A 19,541-nucleotide genomic window follows, 5' to 3' on the forward strand; every position below is an offset into this window, starting at 1 on the left:
TACCAAAGAAAATAAAACACAACGGAGTACTTTGACGCTGATGTAGTAAAAAAGCTTAAATTTAAATACAAAGTGTTTTGGACAAAAATTTAATTAATGCACTTTTTGCCAAAAACTATTAAATTAAAGAAAATAAACTATTAAAATAAGAATTGACATAATAAAATTAGAATCAAGTTGAAGACTAAATATAATAGTTACTTAGTTACAAATAAATTCAATTTAAATATTTTATTATAGTAAATAAATAATTTAAAGTAAAAAAATGCGCAAACTTCATAGACAACAGAAAGAAGGCAGAAGCGAACAACTATCTAGGTAATTGTTGCTTCAAATGAGGTTAACAGTCATGCAAAGAGCGGCATGTGTTGAGCTAAATATTGATGTTGATACAACTAATGCTTCGCACTAAAGTGGAAACAATGGATGTGGAGCACGACGAGGTATTGAGAGAATTGCGAATTGAGAATCGTGCCTCGTTACTTGTTATTTTTGACAACAGTGGATATAACACATGAGACTTCAGTTGTGCCGCTTCGAAGCGCCAACATCTCGCTCATCCCTAAAAATAAAAAAAAAGCCAAACCCAACTCAACGAGCCAGAAAAAACAACTTCTCGACTGAATGCAAGTCAGGAAAAAAAAACTTGCAAAAAAAATACCCAAACGAACTCAAACGCAAAAGCATTTGAGTGTGTGCGTGTTTGTGTGTAAGTGTGAGTGGTATGTAAGTGTGTGTGTGTGTGTGTGTGCGCCTCTTGCACACTAGGGAACAGCTGTAGATTTGAAGTAGGCCCTCCTGGGGCTCACTCTGACAATTGTACGAGTAATATTTTCTTTTTTCTTATACCCTGCAACCAACAGGGCGTATACAATATATTCAATGGCGCTTTAAACATGGTAGAATAAAATGTGTTAGGGTATCTATTAGTGGCATACTCAGAGTGAATTGAAGCAAAGTGAGACTTGAATATTTGTCTCATTGCCGCGTATTATTTTTTTCTACTTTGGCAATTGCAGAACGCTCTCGCGAGCAAACTTCGTTGAGCAAACTAAAAAATATGACCAAGTTTGGCTCTGGGCGATCTCCTCAGTTGCATGGTGATGGCGATGGCGACAATGTGAATTTATAGCTGGCTGCGTGGGAATTTACCCATGTAACACCGCTAGACGCACACACACATACATACAATAGACAGTTTATACCATGTATGTGTAAGCACATAAGTTTTCTATATAGAACTCGTATTCTCCTATGTATCATGTGTGGCTTTTACATTTTGCACTACGTTTTCTATTTGTCTGTTTGGCCTGCTTAAAGTGCCGTGAAAATGCTGCAAAGGAAAATTGAAAAATCCGTTGTGGAATTGAATAATGTGTCGGTGGCACAAGGAGCTAAAAACAGTTGCAGTTGCAAGTTTCCTTCTCCCTTTCTCTCTCTCTCTCTCTCTCTCTCTATCTTTTTGTCTTTATCTCCCTTCGCCATCGCCATTTGTGTGGCATGTTAGTAATGTGACAAGAAGATTTATGCATAGTCCACAGAGTTGTGCATTTCAAATTGATAGTGGCACACAAGGATTTTGTGCAACAGTCTCTTACGATGTACACGAAAAAGACAAACCAAAATAAATTGTTTTTGCATTGTTATTTATGCAGTTGAAGAGCCAAACATTTGTTACCCGATTTGGCTTTCGTAATTTAATCAGAATACATTAATTGTTAACATGTGAACTGATTTTTTTAGAACAATACGAATGTGAAATAAATGACTACAATTTCTTTTGTATGATTCATTTATATTCCTAAATATTACAAGTGATTTTATAAACAATTTAGTTGATTAGTATATGAAATTAAGGTATATAAAAGCTTACAAAATTAAATATAATCAAATCAATAGATTAAAATTAAATTAAAATTAAAAAATCATAATAAAATGAAATAATAATAATTTAAAGATTATATCAATCATATGATTTTAAAAATTTCTCGAACGCACTTTGACAAAATTGAAGAAATCCATTTAACTTTTTAGTTGACTTTATAACAGGCAGATTTATAAAATTGGCAATTTCTAACTTGTGACCATTGGATTCGACATGAATAAGGCATGAAACTTGCATTTAAAATTCAATTTTCATTTCATTAATTAACTAATGTTTACAATTATTTAATTAAGGTGGCTGAAACGTTTGCTTGGCTTTTCATTAAACGCACTCACATACCCAACGAGTGCGGACAGACAATTGTAAAAGGTAAAAGTGTGATAAAAAGGCAAGAATAGGAGCAAGAGCAGAAAAGGGTTGGAGAAGTGGATGGGGGAGGGCAAAGCACTCACCTTTAATTATCACAAGGAAGATCAACACGACAAACAGCGTGCACGACGACGACGAGTCCATGTCCTTGGTTTTGTTGTTTGCGTTGTTTTTAGGTTGAATTGCTGTTCGGAATGTCCCTGCCCCCGTTGCCGTTGCTGGTTGCTAGTTGCTGGTTGCTATTGCTGTTGTGTGTTGCAACAATGTGGTTGGTGGTCGCCCTGGTTTAAGTGGCCTGCGTCGTGGCACGTTGCTGCGATTAACACTGGAGTCAAAAGACAAACGCGTCGAGTGGGTCAAAGTTCAGCGTGGCACAACTGCAATTTCGTTTGCTGCCTCTCTTGTTGTTGCAAGATGTCACTGCGCACAGCTTAACCAACTTATTTAGAATATTTTGTCGTTTGTTTTACTTTGAATACGATTTTCCCTATTCTCTGTTCTGTTCTTTTCGCTTCTGTTTTACCCCCAGTTTTTCTCTCTGTGAATTTACGCAACAATTTTTCAACTCGCTGCAATTTATGCGTCTAATTGCTGGCAATTTCTTTAATCTGAACAAACATTTGCCAGCGGAATTTCTTTATTTCTTTATATTTTTTTTTATATTTTATTTGCTTGCTTTTGAGATTTTTTGGCTACTGCGGTTTGTTTGCACTACTTCTATTTTATTTAACTTGAGGTTATGGCTGTTGCAAATTTAATTTCCGGCTTTCTGGTCACGCATTTTCAGCTGGCTCTCTTTATCAGAGTTTTAGTTTGTTTGCTTTTTGCAATATTTTCGGTTTTTATTTTATTTATTTTTTTTTGACTTTACATAATTCGCACTCGAATACTACTTTAAAGAGAGCTTGAGAAACCGTAAGTAGCAGTTGTTGTTGTTGTTGTTGTTGTTGATTAATCTTATATATTTTTATGTAGATTTGCTTGTTCAGTTAAGTATCGTTGTTTCGTTCTGTTGTGAAATGTTGCCTGCAAATAGAAGAAGAAAATTATTTTAGAACAAGTAAGAAATCGGTATTAAATTCTATACATTCCATATTATATCTATGTACATATTGTATACCAAATTAATTTACCGAAAAATACTGAAACATGCCAGAGATTATATTTGGTATATAGATATACCATCGAGTACAAAATATGCCATATTGTCAACCACAGCAGCTAATCGCAGTCGCTATCTCATCGCAACAAAATGTTCAGGAATCGTGAAGACATATATTATAAAATATTTATATAAAATCGTCCACTTTAATCGCAATGGTCAATTATTCGTTCTCGTTGTATAACAAAATAATAATTTATTTCTAATTCTAGTTCGTTTGCACATGGAGCATAAAGTACTGTCAGTTTTCTAAGCTCTTTGAAAATTAGTATTTAAGTTTTTGCTCTCCAAAAAAGAAGTAATTTCCGACGTAGCATTTCTTTCAACAGTATCTCATTAGCTAATCCTCTTTCGCTCTTGCGTTCTGTCCACAAAGTTTTCTCTGTTGCCTTTTGAAGTTTATGTTTCTGGCCACAACTTAGCGAGCTGCGGTTGCCTCAGAAGCCCCAAAAGCAAATGCCAAATGCTGTTTGAGTCGCAATAGAAGACAGTCAAAAAACAGCAACAAAAATAAAATAAAAACGACGCTCTTTTGAGCCACTTCGAATACCGAAAACCACAACATAAAAAAAAAACAAAAAGTTAGCCAGACTTAATGTTTAATTAAAAAGGCTACACTGTTTAACCCTACTTTAGGCTTTGACCTCATTTCTGCACAAACGCGTCTGCTTTGTCACCTAACTCCCAGGGGGCATTCAGCTTGGCCCCTCTCCCCCATACGCTTACAATCCTGAGGCGTTCACATTGATTAGTTTTTGTTTTCGGTCAACAAACTTGAGTAAATTAAAACAATGAATTTGCGTAAAAGCGCGAGAAAATAAAATAACAACAACAAAAACAGAAACAGAAAAAAAAAACAAAAATATGTATAGCAAAAAAAGGCAACAAAAAATGTGCGCCTGGCACAAATTAAAAATCCATAAAAAATGCTGGCCTGTGGAAGGGCGGGGCCAAAGAACGCGTTACCGTTATAGGGGCGGGCCATGGGTCGAGGGACGAGGGTCGCCGCCTTCCGTGCGTGCCCCCTGCCCAACTGAGTGAGAAATGCAGTAATTGAAATACATGCGGCGAGAGGCTGCGTGTAACGTTGCCTCTGTGTTCGCAGTTAGCAATAAGCAAAAAAAAAAGAACAACAAAAAATATCAAAGCATGCTTTCAGGCGTCGCCCATCCATGCCAGCCCACAATAATTTACACGTGCACAGGGCACCCAGCTCAGCATACACACAATCACAGTGAGTATTATGGATTAGTTACGATGCCTCTAATGTACTTTGCTGGAAACAAGCGAGAAGATATTTTCGCCCCTATTCGGCACGATTTTAGGTGACTGAATACAACGTACACCTCCGTTGAGCTAAGATCAAGTTAAATGAAAACATTCAAACTTAATAGAAAAATAGATTTAGATATAAAATTAGTTATTGACATTATTTTAATTTTTAAACTGCCAACTTATTGTTAAAATTTGTTGAATTTTAATAATTTATGTTAAGCTTATTTCATATTTTAAGGCAATTAAGGTGGCATCAGAATTTAAGTATTAACATGAACTTTATAATATTTCTAGAAAACATTATAATTTATATTTAATATATATTACAAATCATTATGTATTATTTATTAATTATTTTGTTTTATTATAGTTGTTATTATTTTATTATTTCCAATCAGGAAACTTATGACTCATTATAAAGAAAATTAATTATGTTTGAACTAATTTGAATATATTGTAGAATTCCATCATGTTATGTTTTTAATGTTGTTGTGGTGGCGCAGATAGTTTCCAGAGTTTCCCTTTCCCGTAAATAAATAAAAACACTCGCGTTTTATATTTCATACTTATATTTAAACTTTTGGGTTATTGGACAAAAGAAACGCACAGAGTTGGATTATTGGAGGTTATATTTTCGAAACATATTTGAATACTTTTACAAAATTCTAATCAATAAGAAGCCGCATTCTCCAAATCATACAACAAAAGTAAAGCGACAGTGAATGACCTAAACAATGAACTCAACTTTAGTTTTATGCAATTATTTAATAACAATATTTTTATTTATTTAAGCCCAAAGGCTTCGAAAATATACTTTCCTTTACCAAGTATATTTTTGGTTTCTCAAAATTATTATTATTAAACATACACGATAAGCTTAAAGGCGAAAATATTAAAATTGAGTCTAGCAATTTGAAGCTATAGCTTAGACTGTGGCGTCTTTGCATGCTGTGCCATTATGTCTATTATTCTCAGTTTCATTCTTTTCGGTTTTATTTTGTCTACGACCGCATCAGCTGTTCATGTAATTAGGGGTTTTATGAGTTATGTGGCAAATGGCGAGTCAGGCGAATGCTAATGGTAACGTGCAACGACGTCGACGACGACGACGACGACAAAAGTGAAGCCAAATGAAACGAAATGAGTGGAAAGTTTAAATTGCAGAAACTCGCAGGGATATATTCAGTGGGTTTCGCTAGGAGAGTTCATTTTTTTGTTTTGCAGCTAGCTTTGCCCTTGTCGCGGTTAATTAATTTCAAGTTTAGTTTTTCGCTTTTTGTGTTGCTGTTGTTGTTGGTATTTGTGGCAAGAGGCAGGCAGGTGGAAAGTTTTAAAGTCAATTTAATGGTTCGCCAATGCCTCAGTTGTACACAATGAGCCTTGAAATTGAAGGCGCACTCTAGGCCCTGAGAACTCTTGTGACCACAACCCATTTTGGCCAACAAAAGTTGCAGCCGCTTAGACGCGACAACAACGATAATAATCGTATGGGGGCTAAAGTTGAAGGCGTTTATGCCCCAGATGACAGACTTTGCACCTCGAGAGCTACATTTTTCACACATTACAGTTTCAGAGTTTCACTGTTTTTCCCAGTTTCCTGGTTTCCTGGTTTCGACTCCATTACCTTCACTTGTTTGCATAACTCGACCCAGACTGGGGATAAGCTTTGAGGCGACCACTTTGTCACCTGAAAAGCTCTGTTCATAATTGAACCCTTTGGCATACACGGCACACAATGCGCTCAGCAAATTTGTTTAAATTTATGCTTTATCAAGGAGGCAGGCAACAATTCGGCAACCAAAAGCGCTCTTTTTTGGCGCTCTGTTTACTTTTTTGTTGCACTTGCACTTGCAGCTGCTGCGCTTTTCTTTGAAGGTTGTTGGTGAAAAATGAGTTTGCGCCAGATAATCTGCTTCAATTTCAAGAGGTAAATATTGGCATGCTGCTTGATAAATAAACTATTGTAAGTTACAAGTTCAGAAAATGGGTTTATTTTTTGATGTCAGATAAGGAACGAAAGCCTCACCATAAAATTACCAATTTTACCTATAAGAATGCTTTTCTCTTGACAATATCTAAATATAACTAATATAGAATAAGCTACGAGTTGATTTTAATTTAGTTTAGCTTATATTTTAACTTCAAATAATTAATATGAAAGCTGTGCTAATCCATGCAAATTACCATATTTTATAATACGTTCATTAAGAATTAATTTTGGATTGTAATTTTAATGTAAATTCACTTATTATTGTGCCTTACAACAACTTTCATATTGATATGGGTGCGGTTTTGCAATGAGCTGCAGAATTATTCTTCAGCCCTGTATACCGAGGAAGCCTTAAACATCGATGACAAAACAGTTCATATAAACATGCATCGACGGCTTGTAGTTCACTAGTTTTCAGAGGATTAGCGAGCAGTAGCATTAACAGCAGTAATTAACTAATTATCAAACGTCGATGTACTTTGATTTAAAACATGTAAACTGAAAAAAAAAACAGACCAGTTCCTAAAATCAAAACCATTTGTCTTCAATATTGTGTTCTTAAAACATATTATAAAAGCTAAGAACATTAGAAAAATGTTCCCACGGATTAATAACAACTTGACTCTTATATAAAATGTCCTTGAAATAAGTGAACTCTAACTTTAAGATCTTCATGTTCTTGGAACAATTTTGTAAACCAAAATTTCGTTGTACTAAGGCAAAAGTCTGTACTTTAGGTTTTTTTTAGTGTACAATATTTGGTTTCTTTTAATTAGAAGCTACACTTTCCAAATTCATTAAAAAAAGAATAGCCACATGCTTCAATATAATATGTTACTTAACCAATATTCCTTAATTGATTGTTTACTTTTGAAATTTTCTAAATACATAATATTAATTTGGGGGCAAAACATTTGAGACTCGCTTGTATTTATCAAGCGCACATATAAAATAATCGACCATAAAGAGAGCTAATCAAGAAAATGCTCCACATTTAAACTGCAATGCAGCTAAATTTACGTACTTTCAAATATTTATAGTAAATTTTCGCTGGCCGAAAACAAAAAACTCAAAAAAGAAAATAACTGAGCGGAAAACAGTTTTTACCATATTCATTTGAAAGGCACTCTTGCTGGCCTTTGGCATCAATGCCAGCAGCTAGAAAAGCAACCAGCGGCACTAACATGCCGATAAACACTCTACATACACATACATTCGCATACAACCACACACACACGCTAACACACACTCATGTAGAGAGACCGCATGCAATTATTGCCATGCGTCGAGCATCGAGAGTCAAGTCATTTTGGAAAATAGTGCTGCATACTTTTGTGCGCGCGCTTTCAAGTGCGGTTATTGGTGTTCTCTCTCTTAAAATACTGCATGCTAACAGAAAGCAGGAAGGGGGGTAGAATAGTGGTAGTGCAGCTGGCTTTTGTTATCTCAAAGCCAAAACAACAAGTGCTTTGTAATTACAACAGCGACAGCAAAGCACTGACTGACAACTGCAGCAGACGGCAAACAAATTACGCACAAGAGACGTATTGAAAATACTTTGGCATTAAAGCGCTAAAGCGACACACGTATTGTTTCATTTCAAGTTTTATTTGATTTCAAAAAATTGCCTCTTATTTTGTCAGTTGTTTGACAGAATTGCACCACGGTGCCACAATGACTGACATTGCAATGCTTTTGTATGTCGAATCACTACGCCCACCGCCCATCACATACTTAACTGGGTCAGTGAATGACAGTCAATGATGATGATGATGGCATGAATACTGTTTGTGCCTCTCTGTGTGTGTGATGAGAGAGCGATGAGTGTCTGACATTATAAACAATTTGCAGTCATTGCCGCTCACGCTGCTGCAGTTTAATTAAACTGGCGACCAAAAGAAGCATTTATATTCAACTATAATCTATTTGGGGAGCTCGCTGGCATAGCTGCAGCTTCTCATCTTTTCGTTGGCGCTGCCTTTTGTTTTACTTGCTGCCGTGGAAATACAAGTGTCATATACAGAGAAATACACAAGTTAATTTCATGTTGCTAGCGACTGGCTGGCGCAAAGGAAATGGCACTGCAAACAAAGCCAAAGACAATGGCAGGCTGGAAACGCGCGTCTGTAGCTCGAGGATACGAGCTCACACACACACACACACTAGAATGCATAAATACTTATACACATACACATACAGAGAACAGGCAACACAGGGCAGCACAGGGACAAGAGTCACTCAGACAGAAATTAAATTGAAAATGTGCTACGTGCAACAGCAACGGCAGCGGCAAGCTAAAAGGAAATAAAGCACAAGCAATGACTATAAAAAAATGTGCAACAACAAGTGGCCGGGCAGGCGGGGCAGGACACGGCAGCAACAACAACAACGTCTACGGAAGCCAGCCGGTTGCAACCGGCAGCTCAACTGTGTTATTATACAAATGCAGGCAGCTCCCTTATAAGTTGGAAATTGTCTCAGATTTGGCAAAAAAGGCAAAACAGTCAGCATTTAATTCTGGACGACGAAGCTTTCATTCTCTTTCGAACGTATTCAGAAGAAAAGTATTGGATCGAAACTGATGGCAATTTAAAAATGAAAAATAAATAAAAAAAAATAAATGAAAAATAAACAAAATAAAGCAAATCAAAATAATATAGAATAAAAAAAATAAATTAAAATAATTTAATAAAAATAAAGGAAAATTCACTATTGGGTTAAGCGAAATATTATAAAACTTTACTGACAATTTTGTCCTAAATAATCTTTCATTCAAAAAATTAAAAATTTATTTTTATTACTTTATTTTGTCAAAGAAAGAAATACTTGAAATAAAAAGTAACTTAAATTTCTTTATTTCTAAAAAATGTTTCATTCAAAAAAATTAAATATATATATTTATTTGTTTCTTTTTTTTTGCTTTGGAGTAAGAAATACTTAAAATAAAATATAACAGTTCTTTTATTTCTAAATAACCTTTCATTCAAATATTAAAAATATATTGTTATTACTTTCTTAATTATATATATTTCAGTACTATACTAACCCAATTTTTCTTAATGAACTTGATCACTTAGCTTTAACAACTCTTATTACTGAAAATGGTTTTGATTTCGAACATAGTTTGTTATAGTAAAGTTTTAACAATTTATAATAAATGTCATTCAGTTATTAAAGTTTATTGCTTGTGCCAGCAAGTTGAAATTAATTTCATCAATTTTTAAAATGGATACCTTAAAATGGTCTAAGTAACTTTGAATGAAAACTTCAGGTCGTAAGAAGAATTTGTTTGGTTGATGAGCAAAGTATTAACTTTTGCGGTGGCCTGAAGTGATTTCCCTTGTGAACGAATGGCCAAGTCTAATCACATAGCCATTATACGCAGTGGCATTGGCTATAAAACAGCAAAAGCAAAGGGAGCAGCAACAGCAGCTGGTCAGCTCTTAAAGGGACCCAGACAAACAATGGGTTGGGAGCCACAGCAAAGGAAAGGAAACGCTCGACATTATTTAGGTTTAATCAGCAAAGGAGATTTGCATTGGAGCATCAGTCTCCCTGTCTGCCTGCAAAGTGAAGTAAACCAACTGGAATTGAAAGATAGACCCAGAGACAGGCTCAGACATGGAGAAATGGTTAACTAAACACATAAACATTTACACACATACAAACATATAGAGATCTACACAGATACACACACACACACACAGACATTCAGGAAGAACATCAAACAAATGGCAATCTCCTTGTTTGGAGCGGTTCGGTTTCGGTTTCACTTCGCTCGGTTGAGCCAAGAGCACAAAGGCAAAAACTATTATAAACTGTTGACAACTGGGGAAATGAACTTTTCATTCAAAATGACAAACGTCCGACAAGCTGGCCAGTCTCAACACAGCCAGAAGATTTAAATAACCAGAACTGCTAAACTGTTGTTTTATTTTACCTAACAGTTTTTTTTTTCAATTAAATGCGTTTAAATAGGAATTCAAAAAGAAACAAATAAAATGCAAATAAATTTTATGAATTGTTGAGCCTTGTAATAAGATTTAACGGGAATTAACTACAAATTGCTTATTGCAAATACTCAATTTGAAATCATTTTTATAAAAAAATATTTGTTCAATTCATTAAAAATGAACTTTAAATATTTATCGAAAAAATGCTGTATAAAAGCTCATGAGAATGTTAAATTGCTACTCTAAAGTCTAAATTTATTTTTATCGCATTGCAATGAGAACAAAGTGAGCGCGAATTAATGTGATCCGATGACTTTACAATTGCAGCTTAGTGCACTCTCTGACTTGAATTCCAAAAAATACCCACTGAAAAAGCAAAATGTCAATTAAATAAAAACTTGGATATAATATTGACTATTTTGATAACACTCCCAGTATGTTTACTAATTACATAGGTTACGGGAAAATAAAGAAGAACAAATGAATAGAGTTCTTTAAATAGTTTGAAATTTTTCTACCCGTTTTGTTAATTCGATTGCTTACAGGGTATAAAGTGGAAATAGCTACAAATGACAGGCATAGTTTTTTGCTTGGCAGTGAATTAAAAGCAAATTAAGCGAATCTCGCTGAACGAAGCAGAAACTGCATTTGAATCTCTCGCGTTGAAGGCGTCGCAAAAAAAAAAATACAGAACATGTCGGAACGCGTTCTCCCTTAATCCATTACGATAAATTGCAACAAATCTGCCAGCACTTGTGTGAGCGTTAGTGAGTACTTGTTAATGTGTGTGTCTATGTTTGAATGTAGAAAAAGTAGACAGTCTAAATGCAGAGAAAATAAAAAACGAAAGCCGAAACTTCAGCCGTCAACCCAATCTCCGTTTCACTGCTCAATTTTTTTTCTATTTTGGATTTTTCTTTTTTGCGTTTATTTCACTTTTTTCTCTAGTTGTTCTTTTTTGGTTGTTGTGCTGCTAACGAAAATTGCTTTCGGTGATTTTTATTGGATTTTCGTATGTACCTAATATGAAATTCATAACAGACAAAACTGCAACTCTGACTACGAATCCAACCGAATACGATTGCAACTGCAGTGAGTGCGGGGAAGAAGAGACGCAGTGGAAAACTGCCACTGCATCTCTGGTTAGCCTTCTGCCACAGTTTGCATCTGCTTTAACGCAATTTTATACGTTTGCCAAGCTGCCTGGTTGATGATGCTGAGCTCAACGCTTTTTTGATTGGTGGTCGTCGACGTCGTCGTCGCCATCGTCGGTCGCGGTGTCACTCTGACAACTTGTTTGTCATACTACACTACTTAAAAACCAACTGGGTATTAGCAATATATTAACAAATATGCCCAAAGTACATTCAAAATAAAGCAAGCTTTTAGTGTAAGCTCCATTCTAATGAATCGTCTTTGCATTTACTTGACGCATGTCAATTTATTTCTGGCCCTCCATTTCGACATTTAATAATTTAAAGTACGTAATTCATTTGATGATTTGACATCACATTAATCGCTTTTGATGCGTAATATTTCAAAGTTGATGTACCATAAACTTACACATAAATCAACTATAAACTAAATTTTACTATCAACTGCTGGAAAAGATCAACATTCGTAACTATATTTTACTCCTTTTTAAATGCAAAGAGTATACAAATGCTGTTATCGCTCAACCATAATTGAGTGCGTGGTTTTTCGTGTTCGCTTTTTTTCTGTGGCTGCTGATTTGAAATGAAAGTTGACTGTACCGAAAATTGTGTGAAAATTTAATTTGAAAATTTTGTTAATTTGCAAAATTTGTTGGATTTGCTGAAAATTCGCATGTGGCAGCTGTTGGATTTTTTTTTGTTTGTTTTTCTTTTCTGTTCAGTTGTTCAGTGGCACTTACCCAGCAAATGCGTTGAGTGACGTTGTAGCTGCAGTTGTTGTTTTGGTTGTGGTTGTTCTTCTTCTTGTTGCTGTGGTTGTTGTTGTTGTTTCTGTTGTTGTTGCAGTTGGGTGTGTTGCTTCTCTTGTTGCAGTGTTAATTTGCCTAGTGGTCGTTGTTGTTGCTGTGGCTGCAGCTGCAAGCAAGCGGCGGCCTTTTCGTTTTGGCAATGGAACAAACACAACAAAAATATTGTTGATGAATGTTCCATAATTAATTAAAAATGAATAATTTTTATCGCTTTGTTTTTTAGTTAGCTTGTTTTTATTTTTGTTTTGCTTCGCTTCCTTTTTGTTTAAGTTTATTTTTCTCTGTTTAAACTCGTTTTATTTGCGTAATTTATAAATAGCATTTAATAATGAGCATTTAAATTATATATTTTTTATTGCCATTTGTTGTGTGTGCTGGTGTTTTTGTTGTTGTTTTGTTGTTGTTGTTGTTGTTGAATGATTAAATGGCAGTTGCAATTGATGATTGGGCGCTTGATTGGCTGCTTGGTTGGCTGATTGATTGGATCGATTTGGTATTTTTTTGATTTTGGATTGGGGCGAAATTGAGTTTGCATTTTTGTTTATTAGCGTTGTTTAGTGTTGTATAGATGCAGATACAAATACATGTACAGAGATAAAGATATAAAGATACAGATGCAATTTAAGCTGGCAATTCGTATTTATCATATTCTGGGTTTTTTTTTTGTTTAGATTTTATTTTTCGATTTTGTTTTTACTTTTAACTACATTTGTTTTAATAATTATGAACACTTTGTTATTGTATGGATTTTAAAGATTTCTTTTGTCTTTATTTTTCTTTTATTGTTGCATTTCATATGTATTTAAATATTTGCATGTCGATTTTACTTATTTATTATGTGCCGAACGATTCGTTTTTTATAAAATATCCTTATTTAAATTGTTCGCATAATTGCATTTTAGCTATATGTGGCATTAAAAAGAGAGAAAAAGAGATTAAAAGAGAAAGAGAAAATTGTATGAGTATTTTGTAAATAATTCAACAAACTTTTAATTACAAAATGGAATGCAATCATTGTGAAAACGAAAGTAGTAATACGTGTTAAAAATTCATGACAAAGAGAAGAACTTAATGTTGGCGATTGTCGCATAAATAGGAGTTTAATGCAGTGAATGTCAATATTTCTCAATACAGATAATTTTAATGGACAAATGTTTATTTGCAGTTGCTCAGAAAGTGCGTGGAAAGTCGTAAACAAGTTGCGTTAATAAATGAACATAAATTGTAATAATATAAATGTGTTAATAAGGAAATGACTTGACATGCTCCATGTGGAATAATTAATTAGCTTATTGATTATTTAATTAATAATAATTATCGAATTGTGTTGCAGTTGCAGATGACCAAGAGTATGCCATCTCCAAATAATATTAAATAAAATTGGAGTATAATTTAATGAATAATACATGATTTTAAAGGTATAATTTTAAACAAGTAAGAAAGGTTTAGTTAAGTGTTCTCGACTGTGAGATACCCGCTACACATTATATATTAAATTAATATACCATAATTCATATGCGATATACTATATTTGGTATATTGATGTACTATTATACTGTCAGTGATAGCAACGAATACCCTTGCCGATTTTGCACACACAAAACTATTTCTTAAATAACTTATACAGTTATAATATCCTTCTACTATATGGATAGAGAGTATAAATACGATACTACATAAGTCACTTTTAATGATAGTTGTTTTCAAAGCTCTGACATGGAATCAATTGAAGCCAAAAGTCAGGTAAACTGATTATATTTGTTACCTTCGACATCATAACAGGTAAAACAGATTTTTCTGTCAGAGTTTTGCTGTTGCACAAAGGAGCTGGACACACATAATGTTCTAGCTGTCCACACAATGAAAATAAATTTGTTTACCAGTTGCATTGTCTGTAAGGAATCTCAATGCAAAGCCATTACCTCATGACAATCAATTGTCGTACAGTTGATACAATGGAATAGTATTTAATAGTTTGTGAACACTTGACTGGAACAGATCCGATGACTTCATATCGAGTATGAAATGATAATCTAAGTAAGAAAACATTTCTGAACTTTATCTATTTAAAAAACGATTAGCATTTTATGTTGCTCTAGTAAATCAATGCGTATTCGCCTTAACACAACTTTTATCATATCAAATCCAAGTTCAGCAAAAAGAGCAAAAAAAAGAAAGGAAAATATCTTGAAGCATTTACAATTGCGACACTCACAAACTGTCACAGCCCATAAAATTCAATTCAATACAAAAAGCAATTTGCCTTGTCACGCCCAAGCTCATGCCCATCACGTGCCACGATTTACTGACAAAGTTTCGAGGGTCGACACTCAAAAACTGTAACGAAAGCAACTAAACATTAGTTTAATGTGCCCCCGTCCCCCGCCACAGCACAGAGGCCATTGATAACTATGAGTACTCAGTGTTTGGATAGCTGAGCACAAAGTTGAACAAAAGTCACTTTAAGCAGCAGCTATTGAAATTTCCGTTATGAGAACCATCAAAAAAAAAAAATCAAGAAAAGGATAACAAAAACACTAAATGAGATGAGGCTGAGTGGCGGACGAGATTATACCCTTGTATATGAAAAATAAATTTAAATATCTATGTTATTGGTAAATATTCATTTACTTTAGAGATACCTAATGAGTTTAACGATCCTGATAAAAGAGAAAACTGAGGTTAGGAAAAAGAGAAAATATACATGGAAAGGTCAATTAGATAATTAATTGGAAACAAATTAAAAGGAAAGATCTAGTAAAATATATTTAAAAAAAAATCGATGGTATTAATGAAAGGTAAAATCTTTATCGATAGTATACTCAAAACATTTTTATATACAAAAATTTTGATAGCCTCTTATAAAATATGAAAGCAATTTAACAAGACGTGAGTAATAAAAACAATATTCCATTGTACTGAAAAAAGCAACAGATAAACCGAAAAGTAAAATCCGATAGTAATAATCGATAGTAACTTTACAACACCCATCGCATTTAATGCATTCTCAATTGTTCAACGTGCTAACGATAACTATCGAAATTGAAATGAACGATTGCAATGTGATGCCGACGATGAAATGAATTCTATCGCTTTAACAGCTACCCGAGGGTCAGGTTTCAGATTTCACTATTGTTGTCTCCTTTAGCATGCACACAATACTTAATATACCCTCTCTAAATACCCTTTTGGGGGCATAAAAATGACAAAAAGAGTTGAGCTACTGACCAAAAAAATAGAAGAAAATAAAGGAGAAGAAAAATCAGAAAGGAGTAAAGAAAAAAAAGGAAATCACTCGGCTGGTTGGACATTGTCAGTGTTTGTTATTGTTGTTGGCTGAGAGAGAGAGCGTTGTTATTTATGAGAATTTCATTGTCTTGTCTTCTGGCTGCCCTTTTTATTTCCGTCTTTGCCTTTGGCTTATGCAGTTCACATAAAGAGTAGAGAGGCTTTTGTACTATGCGTGGTGTTATCAAACGTTTTCCGCGCTGTTACGCCTAGCGATACCCTGCAATAATCGATTTCTCAAAATAGGGGGTATTCAAACTATATGTAGATGAATGATTTTGATAGCCATCTTATCAAATATTAAGCGATAAATAGCTGAAAACCGAAACTCAAGAGCTCTCTCTCTCTCTCTCTCTCGCATCTCATGTTATCACTTGTGTTGTTAATATAGACAGCTAGAAGTGCTTGTGATTGTGTGTGTGTTTGCGTCTGGCTGTCTGTTATCAGTTCAGAGAACTCAGCGTCCATTGATGGAAAATTTGAGCACATTTTTTGCGGAGCCGAGTGCAATGCGTTGTTTTTGGTTTTTGTTGTCAGCTTGAGTGAGTGGAAAAATAATGTCGAGCGCTTGGAAGGCGCAGGACGGCTCAAAACGAACGAACTGTTTACACTTGGAAGCGAAGGATAACGACAACGACGACGACGACGAGGACGAGGACGAGAACGAAACCCTGAGACTGCCAATTGTTGCAAACGCCAGCCAGCCAGTCAGGATAACAGACAAGTTCTGTGTACCTTTTTTTTTTCATTTTCATTTTCATTCTTGTTTTTTTCTTTGTTGCAGTCGTTGTGCGGGGGGAGTCCAAAAGCTTTTGGCGACACATACAAAATATTTATGTATAAGAAAATTGCGATTGGTAAATTTTGTTTAAAAGATTGTTGCAGGAATGCCGCATGCTTAGAGAAATAATACATATTTAATTAACCCTTGACTGGCAATTGTCATAAATCTGCGCACAAAAGCAGAAATTGTCCCATAAGTGTTTTATGGCTGGCGCATGATATCGAAATATGAGCACAACTTTCTACATGCCACATGCTGTCGTTGCCATGGCTATGTGCTCCAATTCCCACACGCAAACACACACACACACACACGCATACTGACAACAAAAGATTTGCAAAAAATATTTGCAACTTGTTTGCTTTCGCTTTTGGCTTTGGCTTCAGCTCCAGCTTCGGCTTTGACTGCTGATTAGAAAGGCTTTTGATCTCCTCACTGATGAAAATCTGTTAACCAAGCGTGCAACACTTTGCGGTAAGTGCAGCAACAACCCTAATCAAACATAATGAGCAATTAAAAACTTTTTCTACACAATTTCAATCGTACCACCTAACGATGCCCCTCGATTCGATGCCTTGCCTCGCCTATTTTCCTGCCTGCCACATTGCGTGGTCATAAAAAAAAAAAAAACAACCAACAAGAACAACAAGCAGCACATTGTGGGGTACGTGTCCTGTGGCACGAATCGTGCATCAACAACAGATCGACCAGAGCACCAATGATGGATGTAAGCAGGCTCCAGCCTCCAACGACTGATGTTTGCCACATGTTGAAGCAACAACTGTGGAAGCTGTCACTACCACAGCCACTGCTGCTGTTGCCGCTGTTGCTATTTGCCACTGCCACTGCCGTTGTTGCCACTGCTGCGGCTGCTACTTGACATTTGCCTGGTTCAAAGTTGATTGCAAAAAAGAACAGTTTTTAGCAATTGATTTTCCAAGTTTTACCCAACGCATAAGGGAGTGTTTCTGCTTTGTAAATTAGATTAAATTTCGTTCAATTTATTACCTACTTAAGTTAATAAAATTTTCGTTTTATTCGGGTAATACAACTCTAAATAAATTAATAATTTTTTGAAAGTTATGATGTCTTGATGTAGGCTTATAAATTAAATGCTAAGCCTGTGAAGGGCCAAGGCAGCCAGCCCTAATAAATGTAATATGATTTAAGCTTTGTAAAAATAAATAAATAAAATGCTAAGCATTTTAATGTTTGCAAAATAAATTTATTCAAAAATCTATAAAAACAGAAAAATATTAAATGAAATAAAAATAAATGAAGAAATACAAATTTTTTTCTAAATATGTTTTTATAAATTTAACATATATTTGATTCAGGAAATCATTATATTTTTTACAATCAGAGAATGATAAATTACAAATATTTGTATTTAATTACCTACTACAGTAAATTTTAATCTGAGTTGCTAATAAAGTACATTATTGGTATTACAAATTTATTAAACAAATTATGTGATTATTAATAATACTCAGTAAGGAGAATTCAAATTAATGTTGGCAAAATATTATAAATTTTCTCGAACAACAAATTCTTTGTTTCTCCTATAGTTTTCTAAATTATAATTGAAGTTACAATTCCAACTGCTATTATTAAATATTATAAAACGATTACGTTTTGAGTCCTCAAATTATTTGCACAAACTTTGACTGTCTGCCAATCCTTGAACAACATTTCTCGTATAAACAACAAAATACTTGAAAACTCATCATTGATTGGAGAACAATAAAGCGTCTCATCTGCTTTGATTGTAAATAAAATTCAACAACTATAAACTTCAGTTGAGCCAGTAAAACAGTTTTGTGCAAGCAAACTCCTCTTTGAAGTTGCAACAGGCAGCGTAACAAAGCAATCCTTTTGTGGTTAAACCAAAAAAGAAGAACTTCTTTTGAAAGAGCATACAAATTGCAGTCTTTTGCTGAAACACTAGTTTTTCTTGAGCTGCCTTGCTTACTACATCAACTCTCTCTCTTTCTCTCGTCTTGTGTGTGTCTGCCATATCCCAAGAGACTTGAGTTACATTTATGTAGCTGCTATGAGACTTTGATAGAGCCAAAGGTAACAACTAACTGTCTGTCTAGCTGTCTGACACTGAGTCTCTCCGTTTGTCTCTGTCGCTGTCTCTGCCTACCTCTGCTATCAAATCTGAAGCTCATCCGTTCTTGCACCCCCTTCCCTCGCGTCTTTTTGCGGGCAACCAAAAATGTAGTAAATCGCCAAGTTACGTTTAGTGCAACAAAGTCGCGTTTTTCGTATGATGAACATAAACTTGAGGAGAGCACCGCGATGGAAGGAGAACTAAACCAAGCAAGCGAGAAAAGGTTGAAACAGTTGTTGGCAAAAAAGGAAAAAACAAAAAAAGCGCCAGCTCAACAAAAATTCGATGCTGGCGACGAGGCAAAGTTGTTAAAATCAAATAGAGACGAAACACAGGACGAGCAATAAAAGTGCGTAAGGAAAAATAGAAAATGGCAAAAGCAACCAAAAATAAGAAAAAAGAAAAAGAAAAACCAAAGCAAAAGCAGAAGCAAAAAGGAAAAGATGCTGTTGAGCAAAAGAAGGAACGATGACGATGTCGAAATTAATACGAAAAATCACATTAAAACTTCCACAGAGCAACGAGAAACGAGAATGTTTGTGTGCTCTGAGGTGAAGAGAGGGGTGAGCAAAGCAAAGAGAGAGAGAGGGGTGAGAAGAAGGGGGAGGGAGTCAGTCAGGCCGCCAGCGAGTTGAGCGTTTGCTGGAGCGCAAGGTTTGAGGCGAAGCTTTTTGGCTGGGTTAAAGACGAAACATATTGTGCGTAGACGCAAGAAAAAGGACGAACAGGACGCACACCCATACACCAATACACCGA

The 19,541-nt window shown here is 35.0% G+C and overlaps 1 protein-coding gene across 10 annotated transcripts in view; it reads right to left on the minus strand.

Annotated features, from left to right (window-relative positions):
* Positions 1-13,495, minus strand: part of LOC133850799 (neuronal acetylcholine receptor subunit alpha-7) — a 108,825-nt gene extending 95,330 nt beyond the window's left edge. For all 10 annotated transcript variants that reach the window (XR_009895703.1, XM_062286999.1, XM_062287000.1 and 7 more), the window contains exons 1-2: positions 12,529-13,495; positions 2,338-3,280 (exon numbers count right to left, since the gene is read on the minus strand). Coding sequence is in view for 9 of the 10 variants with exons in the window: in XM_062286999.1 (XP_062142983.1) it covers positions 2,338-2,398 (61 nt within the window). In the remaining variant the exon portion in view is untranslated. The remainder of the gene's footprint in view (positions 1-2,337; positions 3,281-12,528) is intronic.
* Between the last annotated feature and the right edge of the window lie 6,046 nt (positions 13,496-19,541).

This window comes from Drosophila sulfurigaster, chromosome 2L (assembly GCF_023558435.1).
Source record: "Drosophila sulfurigaster albostrigata strain 15112-1811.04 chromosome 2L, ASM2355843v2, whole genome shotgun sequence".
NCBI classification, from domain to species: Eukaryota; Metazoa; Arthropoda; class Insecta; order Diptera; family Drosophilidae; genus Drosophila; species Drosophila sulfurigaster.